This window comes from Macaca thibetana, chromosome 16 (genome assembly GCF_024542745.1).
Source record: "Macaca thibetana thibetana isolate TM-01 chromosome 16, ASM2454274v1, whole genome shotgun sequence".
In the NCBI taxonomy this organism is placed as follows: domain Eukaryota; kingdom Metazoa; phylum Chordata; class Mammalia; order Primates; family Cercopithecidae; genus Macaca; species Macaca thibetana.
The window spans coordinates 57,493,952-57,512,800 of NC_065593.1; the positions used below are offsets into that span (position 1 = coordinate 57,493,952).

At 55.5% G+C, this 18,849-nt stretch overlaps 1 protein-coding gene across 5 annotated transcripts in view; it reads left to right on the top strand.

Moving 5' to 3' along the window:
• The first annotated feature begins 4,500 nt into the window (after positions 1–4,500).
• The window catches only part of CCDC57 (coiled-coil domain containing 57), a 118,337-nt gene continuing 103,988 nt past the window's right edge, over positions 4,501–18,849 (top strand). For 3 of the 5 annotated variants that reach the window (XR_007720302.1, XM_050763973.1, XM_050763971.1), the window contains exons 1-3: positions 4,501–4,586; positions 10,106–10,304; positions 16,904–17,318. Coding sequence is in view for 3 of the 5 variants with exons in the window: in XM_050763973.1 (XP_050619930.1) it covers positions 16,912–17,318 (407 nt within the window). In the remaining 2 variants the exon portion in view is untranslated. Of the gene's footprint in view, positions 4,587–10,105; positions 10,305–16,903; positions 17,319–18,849 lie in introns of those variants that run through there. The other 2 variants (XM_050763972.1, XM_050763975.1) reach the window with 2 other exon arrangements.

Genomic DNA, 18,849 nt, shown 5'->3' on the forward strand with positions numbered 1-18,849 from the left:
CAGGAATGCCGCTGGGAGCAGGACAGCCAGTTCCCCACCCACCTTGCTCTGCCACAGAGGCATGGGAGGGTCAGGTCCTGGCCATGCCACTCACCGGGGCACCAGGAAGGGCCCTTGGCCTCCACTGTCGTGGCATCTAAGATGAGGGTGGTTGCAGGGTGGCCTGGGGGAGCCAGCACTGGGGGCTATCAGCCCCACACAGGTCCAGGGCTGAATGGTGGTTCCCAAACAGATAGGATCCAGTCGTAGCCGCTGGTCTATTAGAATGTGGCATGGGAATAGGGTCATTGCGGATGTCATTGGCTGGGTGGTCCCGCTCCAACGCGACGGCATCCTAAGAAGGGCAGCACACGGAGACAGAGACACAGGAGAAGCCGCGTGATGGTGGATGTGGGGACGGGAGGGGGCGATGGGGCTGCAGCCAAGGACGCGGAAGCTGGAAGTGTTAGGTGCCTGGGGTCCCAGCTACCTGAGGCAAAGGTAGGACGGATTATCCCATAGGGCGTCTGGAGGGGCTGTGGCCTGTCTGACATCCTCAGCTCTCCTGAACTGGGAAAGAAGAAAGGACCAGTTTGAGGTTCTTTGTTTTGGCGGCCCCAGGCCCTGGCACATACCCTGTCTGCCTCCCACCTGTGAGTGCTGCTGGGTGCTGGAGGCCAGGAGTGAGGTGAATGTGGTGTCCCTCAGCCAACTCCCAGCCACCCGCACTGAGGGTGTCCAGGTATAGCCCAGCTGGGGAACTGGACAGGGAAAGAAGGGAGGGTGCTGCAGTGGGGGGGCAGGAAAGGGAGGGAGAAGTGCTGTAGTGTGGGGGGCAGGGAAGGAGGGGGAGGGGTGCTGCAGTGCAGGGGGGGCAGGGAAGGAGGGGGAGGGGTGCTGCAGTGGGGGGGGGCAGGGAAGGAGGGGGAGGGTGCTGCAGTGCTGGGGGGGCAGGAAAGGGAGGGAGAAGTGCTGTAGTGTGGGGGGCAGGGAAGGAGGGGGAGAGGTGCTGCAGTGTTGGGGGGCAGGAAAGGGGGGGAGAGTGCTGCAGTGTGGGGGGCAGGGAAGGAGGGGAGAGAGTGCTGCAGTGCTGGGGGGCAGGGAAGGAGGGGGAGAGTGCTGCAGTGTGGGGGGGCAGGGAAAGGGGGGAGGGAGAAGTGCTGTAGTGTGGGGGGCAGGGAAGGAGGGTGGAGGGGCTGCTGCAGTGGGGGGGGCAGGGATAAGGAAGGGGGGGAGTGCTGCAGTGCCAGGGGGGCAGGGAAGGAGGGAGAGAGGTGCTGCAGTGCTGGGGGGGGCAGGGAAGGAGGGGGAGGGTGCTGCAGTGTGGGGGGGCAGGAAAGGGGGGGGGGGAGGTGTGCTGCAGTGTGGGGGGCAGGGAAGGAGGAGGGGAGAGTGCTGCAGTGTTGGGGGGCAGGGAAGGAGGGGGAGGGGTGCTGCAGTGGGGGGGGGCAGGAAGGGGAGGGGTGCTGCAGTGCCAGGGAGGCAGGGAAGGAGGGAGAGGGGTGCTGCAGTGGGGGGGCAGGGAAGGGGGGGAGGGGTGCTGCAGTGGGGGGGGGCAGGGAAGGGGGGTGCTGCAGTGCGAGGGTGCAGGGAAGGAGGAGGAGGGGTGCTGCATTGCTGTGGGGACCATCTTCTTCAGGCTGGGGGTCCAGGGCTCCAAAACATCTTTCTGCCCCAAAGGAAGCGCTGAAGGGCAGGGAAAAGCGTCCCCAGACGCCAAGGGTGTTGCCAGGGGCAGCGCCTTCAGTTTAGTTTGAGGGAATCTAGGGGTATGTGGGCACCTGCTGCTGGGGGGATTCAGTGAGGTGTGGCCTCGGGCCTGAGCTGACGGCGGGTGCCCTGGAACTGTGGAGCTCAACCCAACTGAACGGCCCTCGAATCAGAGCACAGGCTGTGAGGGCCCTGGGCAGGACCAGACTGGCCTGCCCCATAGCTTCAGGACCCAGGCAGTGCCCGTGGCACACCCTGCTCTGTCCCTGGGGCATGCGGGCATGTGGTCAGCTGAAGCAGTGACCATGGGCGCCATGCTGCTGACGTGGCCAGCACATGATTCCAGGCCCAAATCCCCATGACCTGGTGAATGACCTGCTGGAGCCGCGTAACTCAACACCACAGCCTGGGGGTCTTAAACGACATTTACTTTCTCACTTCCGGAGTCTGGATGTCAGAGATCAGGCTGCCGGCAGGGTGGGTTCCTCCTGAGGCCGCTCCGTGGCTTGCAGAGGGCACCCTCTCCTTGAGTCCTCATGTGGCCTCTGCTCTGTGTGCTCACTCCTGGTGTCTCTTCCTCTTCTTATAAGGACAACAGTTCAGGGCCTCACCCTTAGGACTCACGTAACCTTAATTACCTTCTTAGAGGCCCTATCCATAACACATGGGTTTAGGGGTTTTTTTTTGGAGACAGAGTCTTGATCTGTCGCCCAGGCTGAAGTGCAGTGGTGCCATCATAGTTCACTGCAGCCTCAAACTGCTGTGTTCAAGTGATCTTCCCACCTTGGCCTCAGGTAGCTGGGACCACAGGCACGTGCCATCACACGCAGTTAAATAAAAAAAATTTTTTTTTGGCCAGGCATGAGGGCTCAAACTTGTAATCACAGCACTTTGGGAGGCTGAGGCAGGCAGATCACTTGAGGTCAGGAGTTTGAGACCAGCCTGGCCAACATGGCAAAACCCCATCTCTACTAAAAATACAAAAATTAGCCAGGCGTGGTGGCAAGCGCCTGTAGTCCCAGTTACTCAGGAAGCTGAGACAAGAGAATCACTTGAACCCGGGAGGTGGAGGCTGCAGTGAGCTGAGATCATGCCACTGCACTCCAGCCTGGGCAACAGAGCGAGAGGCTATCTCCCGAGCTCAAAGGATCCTTCCTTTGGCCTTCCAAGGTGCTGGGTTTATAGGTGTGAGCACTGTGCCCGGCCCACACGTGGGTTCCTATAGATCCCACTTTACAGACAGGGACACTGAGGCACGCGGAGCCGGGATACAGACCCAGCAAGTGCCGGCTCCTCTTCTGGGTGGCCCAGCCCATCTCTGACACCCACACTTACCCAGGCCTGGTGGCTGCATCATAGACATGGGGGCAAGGCAGGAGCTGAGGCAGGGATATGGGCATCCTTTTGGGTACATCTAGTCCTAGAGCTGATCCAGGGGCCAAATGTGCAGCCAAGGCCAGGTCAACCCCAGCACTGCCCTGTGGGTGGGGGTAGCAGGGAGCCAACGGTCCAGGCCCTACATCCTGTTCTAATAGAGTGACAAGTCTGAAGAGGCTGGGGGTGTACAGGCACTGAGAAGGCAGCAGGAGGACAAGGAGCCAAACATATGGGGTGGCAGGGGAACCCAGGGAGCCGGATACACGGTGGGGGGAGTCCTGGGAGTTGGACACATGGGGCAGGTGGGGGTCCAGGGACCTAGACACAGGGAGTGGGGAGGGGATTCCAGGGGGCTAGATACACAGCATGTGGGGTGGGTCCAGGGGGCTAGACACACAGGGTGGGGGGTGGATCCAGGGAGCCGGACACACACGTGGGGTGGGGAGGGAGCATCCAGGGAACCAGGTCTAGGCAGAGGCAACTGGTGCAAAGGCCCCGAGGCAGAAGAGGGTTTGGTGTGTGAGACGGGACTGAGGGCAGTGGGTGAGGGGCAGCCCCACCGGGACGCGTGGGTCCAGGAGGACGGGCTGTAGGGTGTCTGGGCTGCAGGCACGCAGGGATTGGAGTGACCCAGTGTAACAATGTGGGTGGGGGATGACACCAGACCCCTGGTTTATTGCCCCACCAGGGGAATTCCCAGACACCAGACACCCCCTCCACTCCCACGCAGAAGTGCGGGCTGAGGGTTCGGGTGGACCAGGCTGCTCTGTCCCGGGGCCGGGCTCCGTTCATTGATCCGCAGATGGATAAGAACAGGTGCCATTTTCGGAGGATGTGAATGGTGGGGAATGGCTGGCCCTGAGGACGTTGTTCCCACAGGATGGTGGGGGCGCCTCCGGGCCCCGTCCTTTCCCCCAGTTCCCTAACCAGGATCTGAGCGGCTGCGCGCACGGCCCGGGCCCCGCCAGTCTCCGAGCCCGTGGGCGGCGCCGGGAACTCGTGCCCCGGTGGCCGCAGCCGACCCTCAGGCAGGACTCGGTGGCGCCCCGGCCCGTACAGACCCCCACGGGCAGCCTCGGCCGCCCCCGCCCCCGCGCTCCCCTCATCTCAGGGCAAACGCTCAAGACACCCCTTCGGGACCGCGAGCCGGGCGGCCTCAGGGAGCGGGCGCCTGGGGACCCTCGGCAGGGCCGGGGGCGGCGAGGGTGGGGGCGCCTCGCGCGGCGGAGCCCGCCGTCCCCATAGCCCGGAACCCAGTCCGGAGTCGCCCCGCTGACCGGTGAGGAGGCCGGGCTCCCTCCCTCGATCCGCGGCGGCGGTCGGCTCGGCCCGGGGCGTCTCTCGGGCCTGGGCGCAGCGCGGAACCCGGCGCGGCGGGAGCGGCCGGAACCCAGCGCCAGGGACCCCGTTTCCTGCCGGCGGGACCCGAGCGCTGCACCGAGCGCAGCCGGACGCGGCCGACTGACCCGGTCGCTGTGGCAACGCGGCGGGACCCGGCAGCGCTGCTGGCGGCCGTTCAGGTGAGGCGCGGGCGGGCGGCGTGGGCGGCGTGGGAGCCGCTCCGACCCCTCTTCCTGTGGAAAACCTCGGGACTTGCCGTCCTGTCGGACGAGGACCTGGAGCGCGAGGTCGACCCTCAGAGCCCGGCCGGGCCCGGACCGGGGACCCGCTCGCGGAGGCTGCGGCGGGGCGGGGCGGGAGTGTTTCCTCGGTCGCCCTTGGATGACCTGGGGCGGTGGGCGCTGCCCACCAGGGCCCCGCAGCCCCGGGAGAGTTCTCCGGGTTCCGCCGCCGCCAAGGACGGCTCCGCGCCCAGGCAGCCTTGCTGTGTCTGAGTTTAAAAAAAAGAAAAAGAAAAGAAAGGCCGGGCGCGGTGGCTCACGCCTGTAATCCCAGCACTTTGGGAGGCCGAGGCGGGTAGATCGCTTGAGGCCAGGAGTTCGAGACCCGCCTGGCCAACATGGTGAAACCCCGTCTCTACTAAAAATGCAAAAATTACTGGGCGTGGTGGTGGGCGCCTGTTGTCCCAGCTACTCGGGAGGCTGAAGCAGGAGAATCGCTTGAACCCGATGTTGTAACCGAGCGAGTTATAGAGAGAACGCCACACTCTGAGACTAATTCAGGCGTTCTTTATTGCCGGCGGCGACCGAGAGACGGCTAGAGCTCGAAATTATCTCCGCCCGAAGAAGGGGCTAGATTTCTTTTTAAACCTTGGTCTAAATAGGGGACGGGGAGTCTAGCTGAAGCTATTTTTTTTTTTTTTTACATTAGCAGAACAGGCAAAAAAGTTAAAAGAGAAATGGTTACAGAAACAGTTACAGGAAAAAACAAAAAACAGTTTCAGGTGCAGGGGCTTCAATTATCACAAAGTGATAAACGCAGGGGCTTTGGGTACCATCAACAGAGCGCGTTCCCAGGAGCTGCTGGTACAGCTTGCTCCAGTTTCTTATCAGTAAGTGCATTCCTGGATGTGCTTGGGGTCGGCTTGCACCAGGTATGTCCTTAAGGGAGGGGAATAAGAGGCTGGAAGCAAAGAAACCAACATGGAGTCTGTCCAGCTCTCAGCTAAGAGAGAATCAATCAGGTTAAAACAAGGTAGGGTATTACACCGCGAGGCAGAGGTTGCGGTGATCCGAGATCGCGCCGTTGCACTCCAGTCTGGGAGACAAGAGTGAAACTCCATCTCAAAAAAAAAAAAAAAAAAAAAAAAATTATCTGTAACTTAGAAAAAGATACAAAAGCAGCACAAAGATTTCCCGTGTACCCTTTACCCACAGCCCCTAGAATGCTGATCTCTTACAGAACCACAGTTCATTCAGCAACATGGAGACGCTGGCGTTCATGTTAATATAATCCCGTGATCTGGTCTCCAGTATTTATTCTCGCTTAGCAGCTGCTTCAAGGATGACTGTACCGTGGTCCAGGATCCAGTGATAAGTCCACTATTTTATAAAATGCCCCCCATTTTGGATTTCTCTGATGTTTTCTCGTAATTGATTTCATATTACTCATTTTTGGCCAGAAAACTTCAACAGGGAAATTGTGTCCTTCCCAGTGTCTTATGAGCCACAGGATGCCCCTGGCTGTTGGTGCTCATCGGGGCCCGGGGGCTGAGGTGGTGCCTGCCAAGTGTGTCCACAAAGTTGGGGTCCTTCCCTTTGTAAATAATGCATATTTTATGGGGAAATATTTTGCCACTATGTAAAAAATCTTCTTTCTTTTTTCTTTTTCTTTTCTTTTTTTTTTTTTTTTAAGATGGAGTCTCTCTTCACTGCCCAGGCTGGAGTTTGGTGGCACAATCTTTGCCCACTGCAACCTCCACCTCCTGGGTTGAAGTGATTCTCTTGCCTCAGCCTCCCAAGTAGCTGGGATTACAGCTGCCCACGACCACTCCCAGCTAATCTGTGTATTTTTAGTAGAGACGAGGTTTCACCATGTTGGCCAGGCCAGTCTCAAACTTCTGACCTCAGGTGATCCACCACCTTGGCCTCCCAAAGTGCTAGGATTACAGGTGTGAGCCGCCACGTCCAGCCTTTTTTTTTTTTTTTTTTTTAATTTTTTTTTTTTTGAGACTTGAGTCTCTTTCTCTCACCCAAGCTGGAGTGCAGTGGCTTGATCTTGGCTCACTGCAACCTCTGTCTCCCGGGTTCAAGCGATTCTCCTGCCTCAGCCTCCTGAGCAGCTGGGATTACCAGCACCTGCCACCATGCCCAGCTAATTTTTATTTTTATTTTTATTTTTTTTGTATTTTTAGTAGATACGGGGTTTCACCATGTTGGTCAGGCTGGTCTTGAACTGCTGACCCCAAGTGATCCGCCTGCCTCGGCCTCCCAAAGTGTTGGGATTACAGGCCTGAGCCACAACGCCCAGCAAGATCTTGTTTCTAACCATATACTTCTGTCACTAATTTTAGCACCCATGAGTGTTTCCCCAAAATAACTATTAATGTGCTATTTGTTAAATGATTTTTCTGTTTCCGTTACTCCTACATTTATTAGTTGGGATTCTCCTGTAAGAAAGAACCATCTCTTCTCATCAATTTTCTATTAATTTTCATTACTATATCTTTTTTTTTTTTTTTGAGATGGCGTCTCACTCTGCCATCCAGGCTGGTGTGCAGGGGTGAGGTCTCGGTGTTAGTACGAGTCTCACTCTGTCGCCCAGGCTGTGGAGTGCAGGGGGTGAGGTCTCGGTGTTAGTACGAGTCTCACTTTGTCACCCAGGCTGGAATACAGGGGTGGGGTCTTGGTGTTAGTACGAGTCTCACTTTGTCACCCAGGCTGGAGTGCAGGAGTGACGTCTTGGTATTAGTACATCTTTTTATCCCATGGATTCTAACCCATTGCTATCATGTACTTTGTGGCTCACATTGTCCAGATTAAGGTGTTAGAAGCCCCTTCAAGTTGGCCTCTCTGTCCTCATAGCACGTCCCAACCTTCTGGAGCATTTTCTTTCTTTCTGGCACCACAGAATTCAGGCTCATCTTACGCTTGCCTTGACATATCCCAGAATCAGTCATTTCTCCAAGGAGTCCTGGTTCCTTTTAGTTTAGAAGGTGGTGTTTAGAAACCAAGATCCCAGTACCAGATAGACATATTGCTTCTGGGATGCCATTTCTTCTTGGTTTTCTTAATGGATAGAGCTAGGCAACGTGTGTTTCTATACACTATACACATGTAAATCTATTTCAGTGTATCTGTGTCCGTGTATATATTAAAACCCGTGGCTGGGTACAGTGGCTCATGCCTGTAATCCCAGCACTTTGGGAAGCTGGGGGGAAAATCACTTGAGGTGAGGAGTTGGAAACCAGCCTGGCCAACAAAGTGAGACGCCCATCTCTATAAAAAATTATAAAATAAATTAGCCAGGCATGGTGGCGTGTGCCTGTAGTCCCAGCTACTTGGAGGCTGAGGTGGGAGGACTATCTGAGCCCAGGAGTTTGAGGCTGCAGTGAGCTATAATCATGCCACTGCACTCCAGCTGGGGTGACAGAGTGAGATCCCATCTCAACAAACAACAAACACAAAAATACCTGTGAGTTTATTACAAGTTACCCACTTGTAATCAAGTTAGGTTCACCTGTTTCTTTTTTTTTTTTTTTGAGACGGAGTCTCGCTCTGTCGCCCAGGCTGGAGTGCAGTGGCCGGATCTCAGCTCACTGCAAGCTCCGCCTCCGGGGTTTACGCCATTCTCCTGCCTCAGCCTCCCGAGTAGCTGGGACTACAGGCGCCCGCCACTGCGCCCGGCTAGTTTTTTGTATTTTTTTTTAGTAGAGATGGGGTTTCACCGCGTTAGCCAGGATGGTCTCGATCTCCTGACCTCGTGATCCGCCCGTCTCGGCCTCCCAAAGTGCTGGGATTACAGGCTTGAGCCACCGCGCCCGGCCAGGTTCACCTGTTTCTACTTCATTTTGAGTCCTTACTGATTTTAAGGGTTTTTGTTTTTTGTTGTGCTGTTTTTGGCACGTGAAACGTGTACGTCGTTCTAAAAGTCCGCAAAGTCTAAACTCAACGACAAGACTTTGACTTCAACTTCTATTTCTCATTTACTCACTTTTTTTGGCAAGTGCACATTCAAAGAAAACAGCTCTTCATGTTCCTTCATGGTGGTGGTACCTTCTTCTCCAGCAAGTGCCAGTGACAGAATTAAGACCTACTGCCGATCTCTCTTATTTCAGTTTTAAAAATGGTTGTGGCTACTCTTTGGCAGTCAGTGAGGAAGTGAAAAAAAACATGGGGTCACAGGTACATAATTTTTGTCCCCTGGACCTATTTAAAGAGTAGATGAGAGGCCGGGTGCAGTGATTCACACCTGTAAGTAGGTGGGAAGATCGCTTGAGTTGTAGTTTTTTTTTTTTTGAGACAGAGTCTCGCTCCATCGCCCAGGCTGGAGTGCAGTGACTGGGTCTCGGCTCACTGCAAGCTCTGCCTCCTGGGTTCATGCCATTCTCCTGCCTCAGCCTCCTGAGTAGCTGGGACTACAGGCACCTGCCACCACGCCCGGCTAATTTTTTTGTATTTTTAGTAGAGATGGGATTTCACTGTGTTAGCTGGGATGGCCTTGATCTCCTGACCTTGTGATCCGCCCGCCTCGGCCTCCCAAAGTGCTGGGACTACAGGCGTGAGCCAGCACGCCCGGCCGAGTTGTAGTTTTTAGATGGGCATTCGAGGCTGCAGGGAGCCATGATTGTGCCACTGCACTCCATCCTGCGCGACAGAGTGAGACTCTGTTTCAAAACAAAAGAGTGGATGTACTGAATTTAGCCTCCCAGAGGGCTGAGCAGCACTCTCTGGAATCCAACAGGGGCCGCAAGAGCTAAATTCAGTACACTTAAAGGTGAGAGGATCATTTGAGGCCAAGAGTTCAAGACCAGCCTGGACAACATAGTGGAACCCCATCTCTACAAGAAATAAAAAAAAAAAAAATAACTGCCTGCAGTCCCAGCTACTCAGGATACTGAGATCGAGTCCTCTGTCCTGAGTACAAAGTGAGTGAGCCACCCCAGACCTGCCTTCCAGTCCCAGAAAGTGTCTTGTAAGTTAAAGGTATTAGCCGGGCGCGGTGGCTCACGCCTGTAATCCCAGCACTCTGGGAGGCTGAGGCGGGTGAATCACAAGGTCAGGAATTCAAGACCAGCCTGGCCAAGATGGTGAAACCCCATCTCTAGTAAAAATACAAAAATTAGCCAGGCGTGGTGGCAGGTGCCTGTAATCCCAGCTACTTGGGAGGCTGAGGCAGAGAATTGCTTGAACCCAGGAGATGGAGGTTGCAGTGAGCCGAGATCGCATCACTGCACTCCAGCCTGGGCAAGAGAGCCAGACTCTGTCTAAAATAATAATAATAAGAGTATTAAATATATTTACATATGGAGGTCATAAAAATATATATATATTTGGGCCTGGTGCAGTGGCTCACGCCTGTAATCCCAGCCCTTTGGGAGACCGAGGCGGGTGGATCACCTGAGGTTGGGACCAACATGGAGAAACCCCATCTCCGTGTATTTTTAGTAGATTTTATTTTGTGTGTATTTTATTCACAGGTCTGGAAAACTCACACTGTTTTTCCTCTACTCTCACACCACAAAAATCATCAGCACAGAGGAAGACTTCTGTGACCAAATGTGGCGGGAGAGGGAGTTTGTCACCAGCATGTGAGCAGTCAGCTCTGCAGCAGACTCGGCTGGGTGTCCTTCAGTTCAGTTCCACTATCGCCTGCCTGGAGAGAGGTCAGACCACAGGGTGAGGGCTCAGTCCCCACCATGCAACCACCCAACGGGTTCACCCCGCCCGCTGCCTAGGCAGAGCCGATTCACCGAGGCGGGAATTAGGATTGAAAAAGAGTGAGTCACGCAGAGCCAGCTGTGCGGGAGAACGGAGTTTTATTATGACTCATATCAGTCTCCCCGAGCATTCGGGGATCAGTTTTTAAGGATAACTTGGTGTGTAGGGGCCAGTGAGTTGGAGACGAAAACCTAGGGAGTCGAAGGTGTCCTCTTGCGCCGAGTCAGTTCCTGGGTGGGGGCCACAAATGGGATGAGCCAGTTTATCAGTCTGGGGGGTGCCAGCTGATCCGTGGAGTGCAGGGTCTGCAAAATATCTCCAACACTGATTGATCTTAGGTTTTACAATGGTGATGTTACCCCAGGAACAATTTGGGGAAGGTCAGAATCTTGTAGCCTATAGCTGCATGACTCCTAAACCATAATTTATTATTATTATTTTTTTTCTTTTTGAGACACGGTCTCACTCTGTCACCTAGGCTGGAGTGCAGTGCTGCGATCACGGCTCACTGAAGCCTCAACCTTGTAGGCTCAAGTGATCCTTCCACCTCAGCCTCCCTGGTAACTGAGACTACAGGCGTGCACCATCATGCCCCAGTTAGTTTTTGTATTTTTGGTAGAGACAGCATTTTGCCATTTTGCCCAGGCTGGTCTCGAACTCCTGGACTCAAGTGATCCTGCCTTAGCCTCCCAAAGTGCTGGGACAACAGGGGCCAGCCACTGCGCCTGGCCCTAAACCATAATTTCTAATCTTTTGGCTAATTTGTTAGTCCTACAAAGGCAATCTAGTCCCCAGGCAAAAAGGGGGTTTGTTTCAGGAAAGGTGCTACTGTCTTTGTTTCAAACTAAGTTTCTCCCAAACTTAGTTCGGCCTACACCCAGGAATGAACAAGGAGAGCTTGGAGGTTAGAAGCAAGATGGAATTGGTTAGGTCAGATTTCTTTCACTGTCTCAGTTATAATTTTGCAATGGTGGTTCAAAGACTGCCCCGCTTCTGACACCAGTCACTAGTCCTGGCCTCTGGAACTTCTGACTGACCACTGGCTTCAAGTTGGGGTTCTCACAACCCCCTCTTTGGGTTCGATTTGCTGGGGTGACTCACAGAACCCAGGGAAACACGTAGGTTTAACAGTTTATCATAAAGGGTATTACAGAGGATACAGATGAGATGCGTAGGGGGAGATATGGGGGAAGGGGTTTCCTGGAGGACCCCCAGCCCCCCCACCACTCCCCAGGAACCTCTCCAAACCCTGTCCTCTGGGTTTTTAGGGAGGCTTCCTGAAGTCAGCATTCCTTCCCCCAGGGTAGAGGGTGGGCGCTCTGGGGAGAGGCTTATGACCTACAATGGAAGGTCAGGTGAGAGTGGAGACCTGGGAGGATTCTGTGTCCTGAGGCCTGACACGCCCAACGTTGTAACAAAAGACTGTGACGAGGGAGAGTTATGAGCCAGGAACTGCAAGAAAACCATGATGCGTCATCATACCACAACAGGTAGACCTACAACATCACCGTTAGATCAGCTCAGTATTTTAAATGAGAAAATCTAAGTGATGGGACGCCCCCGGTGCTGTGCCAGCCCCTGCTGGGAGGTTCTCCTGGAAGGGGGTGCCTGCTTGGCAGTGGGGCCCTCCCCTCCCCGGAGGCTTCTCCTGCCGCTCCCCAACCCGGAAGCTTCATGTGGTCCTTCTTGAAACCAGGTGCTTGCTAGTGACGCCTGCTGGCCGACAGGCAGATTGCGTCCAGACGCTGAACCCGTGCTTTTGAAAGCCAATTAATCTCCGCCTTGAGGCTTTGGGGATCGTCCAGAGATGGGATTTGTACGGAAGCAGGGCAGGCCGTTCTGTGATGAGGTCAGAAGGAAAGGCGTGCCAAGCCCAGCTGACTTACAGGCCCTTGGTGTGTGGAGCTTCTCGTGGGTCCTGAGTGTGATGGATAAGGCGCTGGAGAAGCTGGGCGCTCCCTGGGTGCTGCAGCGAGTCACTTGCTGTGTGGATTTATCAGGCTGCTCTTCTGTGCAGAACACAGAGGCCGGGTAGCACCCATCTCACATAGAGGGGTGGCGCGTGCCATCTGCCTGTCCTGGCTGCCTGAAGCTTTTGAGAAGCGGGTGACCTGCTGAGTCCTGAGCCCTGGTGGGAAGGAACCTCACCCAATGTGGGGAGAGGGGTCTGGGGGCCTGGAGTAGCACGTGTGCAGAAACTGGCAGATAAAGGCTGCTCTGGGCCTGCAGGGAGCAGCTGAAGCCACGCAGGCTGGGCCCCGTCCTCGGTATGTCTTCATACACTGTGCCAAGGAGATCGAACTTTATTTTGAAAATGGTCAGGAGTCGTGGGCAGATTTGAGGCCAGATAAGGTCACGTGATCAGATTCTCAGAAGAGCAACCCCCATGGGTGGCTGTGATCGATGAGTTAGAGGCAAGCCCAGTGGCAGGGCGCCTGGTACCGGACGGGAGCCACAGGCAGTCCTCAGAGAAGAGGCCCGTAGACCTCGCAGATCTCAGGCTCTGCAGAGAACGGTGGTCAGGACTCACGGGCACTGTGTGAAGGGTTCTGAGTCATGAGAGATCACAGTGATGTTCCATCATTTAATGTGTATTTGCTGATATTCCGATTCTTTCCCTGTGTGTGCACAGGTGTGTGCATGGCCTCTATGTACAAAATGTTTCTGTCGCCAAGACTGTGCCAGACGGCGGGACTCACTACACCTGACACTGGGGCGATGGCGTTGTGCCAACATGAGATGGCAGTTAGGAGAGCTTCCCTGCAGTGATATTCAGGTTGAGGTCCCAGTGGCAGGAGGAGCCTGCCCTGTGGTTAGGAGGAACTTTGCAGGCAGAGGGCACCTGCCACACATCCCAGGCTCTGGGGGCACGTGGCAGCGGCAGGAAGGAGTCTGGGGTCCAGGTGTCCTCAGTGGAAAGGGAAACCTGGTTCAGCATTTTTGAAAAGATTCCTTTGGCAGCCAAGAAAGTGGGAGTGCACAAGAGGCCAGTTGAGGTCTTTTGCGGTAAGACACTGTGGTGGCCGAGGTGTGGGCACAGGGTGGGAGACAGCGAGAGGGGTGGACGGTAGGGACACTGTAGGAGCCGAGGGAGACGAGGAGCAGGAGTGTGGGAGAGCACTGAGATGGTCGGTAGGGACCCCATTAGTTCGGGCAATGGGTGGGCACGCGCAGCTTGGAGGAGCCAGGCCGAGGTGGTCCAGGTGGCGTGATGGGCCCAGGGTGTTGGGCGGGGCTGGGCAGGGGGCTGCATCGCGGGAAGCGTGTGGGATGAAGGCCGTCTTTGCTCCAGAGCCTCGTCAGAGAAGTGCCGTCTCAGGATCCCCAGGGGGCCCTCGTGCCGCCAGTGGGTGTGCCCTGCTGACCAGCCCTTTCTGGAGGGGCCCACGGGTCTTGCAGCCCCTTGTGCTTTGTTACCCACCTCCTCCTTGTGCTTTGTCACGGCTGGTGCTCAGCCTGGCTGTGCCATTGTACCCGCTCCCTCTGGGAGTTGGGACTTTGTACAACCTCTGCTGTGGCCCGAGGGGCAAAGGTACCCAAGACAGGCTGGGGCTTCTTTCTGCTCTGGCAGCAGCTCCCGGGCCATGTCCCACCAGGCCGGAAGTTTGTGCTTGTCCCCCAACTGGGTGTGGCCCTTTTAGGCCATGTAGTGCCCCTGTGTGGACACCAGAGAAGAACTGTGGGGGATTTCTGTGTCCAAATTGAGCTCATGCTTGGACCTCTAGAGGGTTGGGGGCAGCTAGGACCAGCCAGAAGAAACTTTCTTTTTTAATAGACCACTCACTGTGGCGTGGAACTCCTGAGTTCGAGTGACCCGCCCACCTCAGCCTCTGAAAGTGTTGGGATTACAGGCAACAGCTACCGTGCCCAGCTTGTTGGTTTTTGTGATCTTTGTTTTTAAATTTTATTTTTTCTAGCACTTAATTTCTATGGTTTTACCAAAATATCAGTCCATGATGAACAAAATAAAAGAACAAAGGAGGCCGGGCGCGGTGGCTCAAGCCTGTCATCCCAGCACTTTGGGAGGCCGAGGCAGGCGGATCACGAGTCAGGAGATCGAGACCATCCTGGCTAACACGGTGAAACCCCGTCTCTACTAAAAAATACAAAAAACTAGCCGGGCGAGGTGGCGGGCGCCTGTAGTCCCAGCTACTCGGGAGGCTGAGGCAGGAGAATGGCGTGAACCCGGGAGGCGGAGCTTGCAGTGAGCCGAGATCGCGCCACTGCACTCCAGCCTGGGCAACAGAGCGAGACTCCATCTCAAAAAAAAAAAAAAAAAAAAAAAAAAAAAGAACAAAGGAATGTACTCTTGGATGGTATATTAAACCGTTCTTACATTGCTAGAAAGAAATACCTGACGCTGGGTAACTTATAAAGAAAGAAGATTTAATTGGCTCACGGTTCTCCCGGCTGTACAGGAAGCATAGCGCTGGTACCAGCTTCTGGGCAGGCCTCAGGAAACTTTCACTCATGGCGGAAGGTAAAGGGGGAGCAGGCAGAAGCAAGAGAGGGAGTGTGAGTGGCGGAGAGACGCCACATCTCACCGGAACTCATTATCACCAGGCACTTGGAAATGACAAGATCTCCCCAGAACTCACTGTCACGAAGACGGCGCCACGAGGGGTCCGCCCGCACGGCGCAAACACCTCCCTCCAGGCTCCAGCTCCCACGCTGGGGATTACAGAGGGGTCCGCCCGCACGGCGCAAACACCTCCCTCCAGGCTCCAGCTCCCACGCTGGGGATTACAGAGGGGTCCGCCCGCACGGCGCAAACACCTCCCTCCAGGCTCCAGCTCCCACGCTGGGGATTACAGAGGGGTCCGCCCGCACGGCGCAAACACCTCCCTCCAGGCTCCAGCTCCCACGCTGGAGATTACAGAGGGGTCCGCCCGCACGGTGCAAACACCTCCCTCTACAGAGGGGTCCGCCCGCACGATGCAAACACCTCCCTCCAGGCTCCAGCTCCCACGCTGGGGATTACAGAGGGGTGCCCGCACGATGCAAACACCTCCCTCCAGGCTCCAGCTCCCACGCTGGGGATTACAGAGGGGTCCGCCCGCACGGCGCAAACACCTCCCTCCAGGCTCCAGCTCCCACGCTGGGGATTACAGAGGGGTCCGCCCGCACGGTGCAAACACCTCCCTCTACAGAGGGGTCCGCCCGCACGATGCAAACACCTCCCTCCAGGCTCCAGCTCCCACGCTGGGGATTACAGAGGGGTCCGCCCGCACGATGCAAACACCTCCCTCCAGGCTCCAGCTCCCACGCTGGGGATTACAGAGGGGTCCGCCCGCACGGCGCAAACACCTCCCTCCAGGCTCCAGCTCCCACGCTGGGGATTACAGAGGGGTCCGCCCGCACGATGCAAACACCTCCCTCCAGGCTCCAGCTCCCACGCTGGGGATTACAGAGGGGTCCGCCCGCACGATGCAAACACCTCCCTCCAGGCTCCAGCTCCCACGCTGGGGATGACAGTTCCACACGAGATTTGGGCAGGGATAAATATCCAAACCGTATCAGGTGGTGGATCTTTCAGGAGCAGGGCGTTAGGTGGGAAGGGGCGTTGGTTCTGAGGGACTGACCCGGTGTCAGTCCTCGTGTAGCCAGTTAGCAGCCTTAGTTTTCTCAGCCGTGAAATGGACAGGGTGCTGCGTTGAAGCTATTTTATAGAACCTAGCTCTTGTAGCTGGACAAACCGTGTTTCCCGTCTTTCCTTCCTCTACTTCCTCTGGATTTCTTTTTTTAATTTAATTTTTTAATTTTTGGAGAAAAGAGTCTTACTGTCACCAGGCTGGAGTGCAGCGGCGCAATCTCTGCTCACTGCAGCCTCTGCCTCCCGGGTTCAAGTGATCCTCCTGCCTCAGCCTCCCGAGTAGCTGAGATCACAGGCATGCGCCACCACGCCAGGCTAAATTTTACATTTTTAGTAGAGACGGGGTTTCACTGTGTTGGCCAGGCTGGTCTCAAACTCCTGACCTCAGGTGATCCGCCCACCTCAGCCTCCCAAAGGGCTGGGATTACAGGAGTGAGGCACCGCAACTGGCCTTTTTTTTTTTTTTTTTTTTTTGAGAGAGAGTCTTGCTCTGTCACCCAGACTGGAGTGCAACCTCCGCCTCCTGGGTTCAAGCGATACTCCTGCCTCAGCCTCCCGAGTAGCTGGGACTACAGGCACGTGCCACCAAACCAGGCTAATTTTTTATATTTTTAGTAGAGATGGGATTTCACCATGTTAGCCAGGCTGGTCTCGATCTTCTGACCTCAAGTGATCCACCCACCTTGACCTCCCAAAGTGCTGGGATTACAGGCATGAGCCACCATGCTCGGCCTAATTTTTGTATTTTTAGTAGAGACAGGTTTTTGCCATGTTGGCCAGGCTGTTCTTGAACTCCTGACCTCAGGTGATCCGCCTGCCTCGGCCTCCCAAAGGGCTGGGATTACAGATGTGAGCCGCTGCGCCCGCCATGGTAACTGTTGATAGGGAATGTGAGGTGGGTACTGTGGAAGGAAAATTAGGGCCCCTCACGGTGCACCCTGAACCTGCTTTCTCTTTACTGCAGCGGCCACCATGCTGCCACTGGACTCAGAGCCGGCCCTGAATGAGCTGCTGCTTCGCAAGGAGGAGGAGTGGAGGGCGTTGCAGGCCCACCGCAGCCAGCTGCAGGAGGCGGCTCTGCAGGACACACGGAGCCAGCTGGAGGAGGCGCAGGGGAAACTGCGGTGCCTGCAGGAGGACTTTGTCTACAACCTTCAGGTGCTGGAGGAGCGGGACCTCGAGCTGGAGCGCTATGAAGCTGCCTTCGCCCGGGCCAGGGAGTGGGAGGAGGCCAGGCGGGCAGAGGTGAGCGAGCTCAAGATAGAGGCAGCTAAGCTGAGGCAGGCGCTAGCCAGAGAGGCCAGGAAGGTGGAGGAGCTGCAGCAGCAGCAGCAGCTGGTGTGGCAGGAGCATCGCCTGGAGCTGGAGCGCGTCCACAGGTGAGCCACCGACCGACGAGCCCTCCCCCGCAGCACCTGGCGGAGCCCCCCACACGCCCCCTGCTCCACTGTGCTGCCCGAGCACTGCCCACTCTCACTGCCCCTCCTCCCACTGCTGATTCCGGGCCACAGGAGCTGGTCTGTCTGAGTGGCCGAGTGTCTCGTGGCTTCTGAACGTGTGTTTGTTGAGTGAATGTGTGTGGATCCAGGAATGCCCTGTCTTTTTCTGGGCTCTGATATAACTCTGAAATTAATGGAGATTGGTTTAAATATTTGGAATTTATTTCATTAATTACAAATCTATATTAACACGTATTTGAATTTATAATGATTTTAATATGAAGTCTGTAGTAATTTCAAAACTAAATGAGCTGACTTAAGGCAAAGTCGACATAAAAACCTACAGTCCTTTGTCGTGGGGCCTGTGGTGGGGCCCCTGGAACTTACCCACATGCCCGGTGTCCCCTCAGCGCCACTCAGCCAGCCGCGCCGTGGAGAGTTTGGGGAGATAGGAGGGAAGGAAGGAGGACAGGCTTCTCTGACAAGATCTTCCATCCCCCACTTCGGAAGCACCGCAGGTTCATCATAGCACGTTAGCAGTTAGAGGCCCTTCCTGTGTAATGCGTGTGTGCAGATGTCAGGAGAGCCGGCTGTACGCTCTGTTTGCACTTAACAGGAGCCTAGATACTTTTTTTTTTAATGTTTTACGTATTCTTCTAATGTAAGCAGCATTTTTTTTTTTTTTTTGAGACGGAGTTTCACTCTGTTGCCCAGGCTGGAGTGCAGTGGCGGGATCTCAGCTCACTGCACGCTCCGTCTCCCAGGTTCAAGTGGTTCTCCCGCCTCAGCCTCCGGAGTAGCTGGGACTATAGGTGCCCACCACCACGCCTGGCTATTTTTTTTTTTTCCTGTATTTTTAGTAGAGATGGGGTTTTGCCATGTTGCCCAGGCTGGTCTTGAACTCCTGACCTCAGGTGATCCACTGGCTTCGGCCTCCTAAAGTGCTGGGATTATAGACATGAGCCACCGCACCTGGCCATAAGCAGCTTTTTAAAGTACTTTTTAAAGCCACAGGAGTAAACTATTCTTATCATAGAAAGTCATTTCTCAGAGAAGACGCTGTGGTGGAATGGGAAAGTAAAAGCCGCCACGGACCATCTGTTGTGTCATCTCCAGGCCCTAAAGAGAGCCGCCTGCGCACACCGCTCCAAAATGTGCGTCCAGCACTTCCTGATTGATTTGTGGCGTCTGTTCTTTGTGTCAGTGTGCTGGGTTCTGCCGCACCCTTTTGACTGACCGGCTACCCTCTGTTGTGTATGCTGGGCCTGTTTGGCTCAGAAGGGTCTCAGATGGGTGTGAGCAGGCCAACAGGACCACGCCAGGTGCTCCTGTGCAGCAGAGAGACCTTCTGCGGCAGGTCAGGTGCAAGGAGAGGAGACCCACGTTGGTAGGTGCGGTGCCACTCTGGCTCAGAAGGCCCGGCCAGTATTCCGCAGCCAGTATCTCCTGTAGCAGCCCACAGGGATCACGT